General features: G+C 31.5%; 1 protein-coding gene across 1 annotated transcript in view; it reads right to left on the bottom strand.

Moving 5' to 3' along the window:
* Positions 1-460: 460 nt before the first annotated feature.
* LOC107553745 (LDLR chaperone MESD) overlaps positions 461-6,727 on the bottom strand; it is an 11,624-nt gene continuing 5,357 nt past the window's right edge. Inside the window, exons 2-3 of the mRNA XM_016236059.1 lie at positions 5,574-5,806; positions 461-1,156 (exon numbers count right to left, since the gene is read on the bottom strand). Coding sequence (XP_016091545.1) covers positions 922-1,156; positions 5,574-5,806 — 468 coding nt within the window. The 3' untranslated portion in view covers positions 461-921. The remainder of the gene's footprint in view (positions 1,157-5,573; positions 5,807-6,727) is intronic.

The following is a 6,727-nucleotide window of genomic DNA, read 5'->3' as shown; positions in this document are numbered from 1 at the left end:
TAAAAACATCACAATAATCCACAAGTAATCCACACCACTCCAGTCCATCAGTTAACATCTTGTGAAGAGAAAAGCTGCATGTTTATAAGTAAAAAATCCATCAAGGTATTTTTAACTTAAACAGGTAACATTGCGTTCTCCAGTTAAAAAGTCGTCTAATCTGAATCAGGAGATAAATATGCACACATTAAACAACGATTACAAACAAAACTGTTAAAAAAAAACTGTCCAAAATTGTTCTAAACAAATATGTGGGTGGATTTTGATGTGCAAGGACAACAGAGGATGCAACATTATGGACTCATATATTTGGCCAGAAGCAACTTAAAGTTTAAGAAGTCTTAAAGTTTAAACACCTTAATGAAGGATTTGTTTCTTGCAAACACGCAGCATTTCGCTTCACGAGACTTTAATTGATGGACTGGAGTGGTGTGGATTATTGAGATGGTTTTTTTCCCCCAGCTTTTTGGACTCTAATTCTGATGGCAACCATTCACTGCAGAAGATCCATTGGCAAGTAATGTTCAATTTCTCAAAAATTGTTCTAGAAACAAACTAAAAAATATACAAAAATGTCCATTTTGGATGGCCTGAGGGTGAGCGATTTTTCAGCATATTTTCATTTTTGGGTGAACTATTTCTTTAAGTGCTACACTTTCCTGCATTTGAAAATTTGACCATGAACACAGTTTGACACCAACTGCAAATCATTCAATGCATGGCAATGTCATTATAAAGGTGGTTTATTCTTTGATTCAGACTGTGAAAAAATAAGGCGAGTTACAGTAAATCAAATCAAAGAAACTGAAACAAAGATTGCTGATTTGACTCATCAACCTGTGTGTCAAAGTACCTAGTAACACCTGTTAGAGAAACGCTCCTTGAGTCCCATTAAGATGCTGTGCCTTTGAGGCTCGTGTATCAAAGCTCCTGCTTGCTTTTATTTGCTCGGTTGGCTGCTTTCTTGTCTCCTTTCTTCTTGGTCTCGTTTTGCTCGTGCCCCTTGGCATCTTTCTTGGCAGCTTTCCCAGGGTACACCTGCCCTTCTACGGTCACATCCTCACAGCGGTCCTGAGCGACCAGGAAGTCTTTAATCTCCCAGGCATAGCCCCCGTCACGCAGCATGAAGATGGCACGGTTGGATCCCACCACAAATCTGATGAGAAAGACACAAACCGTGATTAGTGACAGAGCGCCAAAGAGCAGGAGGGGAGCTTCAAAATGGAGTGTTGTGCCACACATAAGCTCTGATTCAAATTTACTTCTTAACATATCGTTGTTAAATACATAATTTGTTTCTAGCATCACAACATTCTATGGGCTCTTTAAAAAAATCTCCTAAAACACTTTTTCCCCTTGAACCATTAAGAATGTAATTTTTACCACATCTCACAATCCATGTTGAAAGTTAAATCAATCAAAATAAATATATATATATTTTTTGCATAATAAATTGACTGACTTTGTCCTTCTAAGGATAATTTGCCTAGCTTTTTATGTAAACAAAACACACACAAATAATTTTTTACTTTTTTGCATAAATGAACAAAATTACAGCTTGATTGGAAATGATGTATAAAATGTTTTCATAAAATAAAATAATAAAACAGTAAAATTATTTTGTTCTCAAATGATATTTACCTTAATTTTTCATTTTTTAAACACTTCTATGACTGTTGTCTGCTTTGTTTAAAAAAAGTATGCTAACTTCTGGGCGGGGGAAAAACATTAAGTGGCCAAAGAAAAATAATTGAATACTATACTAGTTTTATTAATATTTTGATGCTGTTTTTAATTAGTACATTTTGTTTTCATTTAAATTTTAGTAAAAGTTTTAGTAATTTGGTATGTGTTTTTGTCATTTTTAGTAATGTTTTTTAATTTTTTATAAATGTGTCTATGATTTTTATAAATTTTTATTTAGGCTAGTACTTAAAGTTAAGCTAAAAACTATGGAAGCCCGTTTCCGCCACTGAATAAAAAAATATAATTCCGTAAGTTATAATAATGAGAAACTTTCTCAAAATTATGACTTAGTATCTCGTTATAAAGAGAAACTTTCTCGTAATAATGACTTATTTTCTCATAATAATGAGAAACTTTCTCGTAATAATGACTTATTTTCTAGAAATAATGAGAAACTTTCTCGAAATAATGATCATTATTACGAGAAACTAAGTCATTATTACGAGAAAGTTTCTCATTATAACGAGATACTAAGTCATTATTACGAGAAAGTTTCTCATTATTATGAGAAAATAAGTCATTATTTCGAGAAACGAACTCATTATTACGAGAAAGTATCTCGTTATAATGAGAAACTAAGTCATAATTTTGAGAAAGTTTCTCATTATTACGAGAAACTAAGTCATTATTACGAGAAAGTTTCTCATTATTACGAGAAAGTTTCTCATTATTACGAGAAAGTTTCTCATTATTACGAGAAAGTTTCTCATTATTACGAGAAAGTTTCTCATTATTACGAGAAAGTTTCTCATTATTACGAGAAAGTTTCTCATTATTACGAGAAAGTTTCTCATTATTACGAGAAAGTTTCTCATTATTACGAGAAAGTTTCTCATTATTACGAGAAAGTTTCTCATTATTACGAGAAAGTTTCTCATTATTACGAGAAAGTTTCTCATTATTACGAGAAAGTTTCTCATTATTACGAGAAAGTTTCTCATTATTACGAGAAAGTTTCTCATTATTACGAGAAAGTTTCTCATTATTACGAGAAAGTTTCTCATTATTACGAGAAAGTTTCTCATTATAACGAGATACTAAGTCAAAATTTTGAGAAAGTTTCTCATTATTATGACTTACGGAATTATATTTTTTTATTCAGTGGCGGAAACGGGCTTCCATAAAAAACACTGCCTTGGCAACTAGCTGAAATAAAGTTTTTTATATTTTATTTTATTTCAGTTAATGTTTATTTTATTTCAAGTAAGAAAAAATATAAATAATAAATGTTCACGTTTATTTCACTTCTTGTTTTGGATTGTCACAGGTTTAATAATGTAACAATCTTTTATGCTACATTTTCATATTTTAAAACTAAATGTCTGCATTTGGAATGAGGGTAAAACAATACAAATCAAACATAAAAGGTATTTATAAAATTGTAAAAATGATCAAGGCATGGTATAAAGTTTTAGTCCTGGTATAACATAAATAAAAGGCAGAGATTTGTTTAAAAAATTATCTTTGTTTCAATTAACCAGTGTTGGGATCAAACACTTAATAATAAACAGCTGTATTTACACTGCAATAAAATCACAATCTTGTTTTCCTTTTAAAATATCTTTGAAACAAGATCAATTTACTACAAGATAAATTTTAGACTCTAATGTTTAGATTCTAAACAATGTAACTGTATTTTGTCATTCCGCAACACCAGATTATTTAACTTTTTTTAAAACTTGTTTATATTTAAATGCAAGTGAAAATATCTGCCAGTGCAGTACGGCAAAATACACTTAAAGACTGATTCTCTGAAAACAATCAGCGCAGCTTCTTAAGTAAACGTGTCTTTTGAATTTTTCGATATTTTAACAGGAAAACAAGTAAATAAGATTCATTGTAAACATATTAAGAGTTGCAGTAGTTACTGCACAAAAAGAAGGCATACTACAGCGTAGGGATTCCAGAAGCACAACGGAGTAATAATTCAATTCAATCAATCTGTGAATTATTTTGAATCAGTTCATTAAAATGAACTTTCTAAACAAACCTTTCCAAGGCTTTATGTTCAAATGGTTTGTACAGTTTTACTGAACTAAATCAACACTGAACTGAGCAGAGCTGAATAATGCCACTATATTGTTTATTCAGAGCTGCTTTATATTACAGCAGAATTTGAATTTGTCTCATATTTGAAGTTTGCATCATTAATTCTGTTATTTACCCGTGTATTACAGTACTTTGAAACAATATGTTCTGTATACAGCGCTACAGAAATTAAGATGAACGAGATACTAAGTCATTATTACGAGAAAGTTTCTCATTATTACGAGATACTAAGTCATTATTACGAGAAAGTTTCTCATTATTACGAGATACTAAGTCATTATTACGAGAAAGTTTCTCATTATTATGAGAAAATAAGTCATTATTTCGAGAAACTAACTCATTATTACGAGAAAGTTTCTCATTATAACGAGATACTAAGTCAAAATTTTGAGAAAGTTTCTCATTATTATGACTTACGGAATTATATTTTTTTATTCAGTGGCGGAAACGGGCTTCCATAAAAAACACTGCCTTGGCAACTAGCTGAAATAAAGTTTTTTATATTTTATTTTATTTCAGTTAATGTTTATTTTATTTCAAGTAAGAAAAAATATAAATAATAAATGTTCACGTTTATTTCACTTCTTGTTTTGGATTGTCACAGGTTTAATAATGTAACAATCTTTTATGCTACATTTTCATATTTTAAAACTAAATGTCTGCATTTGGAATGAGGGTAAAACAATACAAATCAAACATAAAAGGTATTTATAAAATTGTAAAAATGATCAAGGCATGGTATAAAGTTTTAGTCCTGGTATAACATAAATAAAAGGCAGAGATTTGTTTAAAAAATTATCTTTGTTTCAATTAACCAGTGTTGGGATCAAACACTTAATAATAAACAGCTGTATTTACACTGCAATAAAATCACAATCTTGTTTTCCTTTTAAAATATCTTTGAAACAAGATCAATTTACTACAAGATAAATTTTAGACTCTAATGTTTAGATTCTAAACAATGTAACTGTATTTTGTCATTCCGCAACACCAGATTATTTAACTTTTTTTAAAACTTGTTTATATTTAAATGCAAGTGAAAATATCTGCCAGTGCAGTACGGCAAAATACACTTAAAGACTGATTCTCTGAAAACAATCAGCGCAGCTTCTTAAGTAAACGTGTCTTTTGAATTTTTCGATATTTTAACAGGAAAACAAGTAAATAAGATTCATTGTAAACATATTAAGAGTTGCAGTAGTTACTGCACTACAAAAAGAAGGCATACTACAGCGTAGGGATTCCAGAAGCACAACGGAGTAATAATTCAATCAATCTGTGAATTATTTTGAATCAGTTCATTAAAATGAACTTTCTAAACAAACCTTTCCAAGGCTTTATGTTCAAATGGTTTGTACAGTTTTACTGAACTAAATCAACACTGAACTGAGCAGAGCTGAATAATGCCACTATATTGTTTATTCAGAGCTGCTTTATATTACAGCAGAATTTGAATTTGTCTCATATTTGAAGTTTGCATCATTAATTCTGTTATTTACCCGTGTATTACAGTACTTTGAAACAATATGTTCTGTATACAGCGCTACAGAAATTAAGATGACTATCGTCCTACTGCTGTAGCCACTTGGATAAGAGACAAAACAGATTTTGAACTGTTTTGGAAAACCTTTGGTCCAGTTGGCAATGAACAAGCTCTACCTGACATTCTGTGATGATCTGGATCTACACGTCACACAGGTATGAGCCTATAATCTAAACGCTTTGACTGTGTAGTTCGATATCCTTATCAAACATCTGCATAGTAATATGGTCGTTACCTCTGAACATCAAAGTTGGCATTGAAGAGGCTTCCCTGCCACAGGCTGGTGACCTCCTCCGTCTCCTTCTCTGTGGGGTTTCCTGACACTGTAGCAAACACCATCAGGGTCCTTCCCTTCTTAGACATCTTCAGGAGATCCTCTGGTTTGGACGCGTCTATTTTAGAGAAGTCGATGGGTGGAGGAGACCGCTTGTGCTCGGGTAAGTCGCCCTCCTCAATGTCATCATCTTTCTGTAATAAATAAAAAGATATAATGCCAAAAGTTGAATTACTGGTAGACAGGACTGGGCAATATAAATGATATATTTTCAGCTTATTGAATGTAAAGCACAGCCCTGCAGTTGGATGTGATGCAAGAAGGAAAAATGCAATAACAATATTTGTATTTTTAATCAATTTGATTTATTTTCAAATTCAAACATGCAGTATTTTATATTTATACTTCAAACCTTTACATTTTATATTATTCATTATCAAACTTTAAATATTTAACAATTACCATTTAAAACTGTAAGCATTTTATAGGCTTAACTATAAGATTAAATATTTTCAAACTTTAATGCATCGTTCAGCGTAGATTCTAACTGCAAATATATGCAGGCAATATTTCAATAGTTTTAACTTTTACATAATCTCTGTATACTTTAATACTTTTTAAATGACTGCGACACTATCTGGCTAATTTCTGTGAACCGTGTTCATTCAAAGGCAACCTTTGACTCAAGGAGTATCAATCTGCTAAACTTTGCAAGATATCCACCAATCACATCCGTTTCATACCCACATACAGTGGGGAAAAAAAGTATTTAGTCAGCCACCAATTGTGCAAGTTCTCCCACTTAAAAAGATGAGAGAGGCCTGTAATTTTATCATAGGTATACCTCAACTATGAGAGACAAAATGAGAAAAAAAAAATCCAGAAAATCACATTGTAGGATTTTTAAAGAATTTATTTGCAAATTATGGTGGAAAATAAGTATTTGGTCAATAACAAAATTTCATCTCAATACTTTGTTATATACCCTTTGGTGGCAATGACAGAGGTCAAACGTTTTCTGTAAGTCTTCACAAGGTTGTCACACACTGTTGCTGGTATTTTGGCCCATTCCTCCATCCAGATCTCCTCTAGAGCAGTAATGTTGTGGGGCTGTC

Source organism: Sinocyclocheilus grahami, unplaced genomic scaffold (assembly GCF_001515645.1).
Source record: "Sinocyclocheilus grahami isolate Dianchi unplaced genomic scaffold, SAMN03320097.WGS_v1.1 scaffold480.1, whole genome shotgun sequence".
NCBI classification, from domain to species: Eukaryota; Metazoa; Chordata; class Actinopteri; order Cypriniformes; family Cyprinidae; genus Sinocyclocheilus; species Sinocyclocheilus grahami.
Note: the sequence above shows the minus strand (reverse complement) of the source record. Positions and strands in the feature narration are given on the sequence as shown.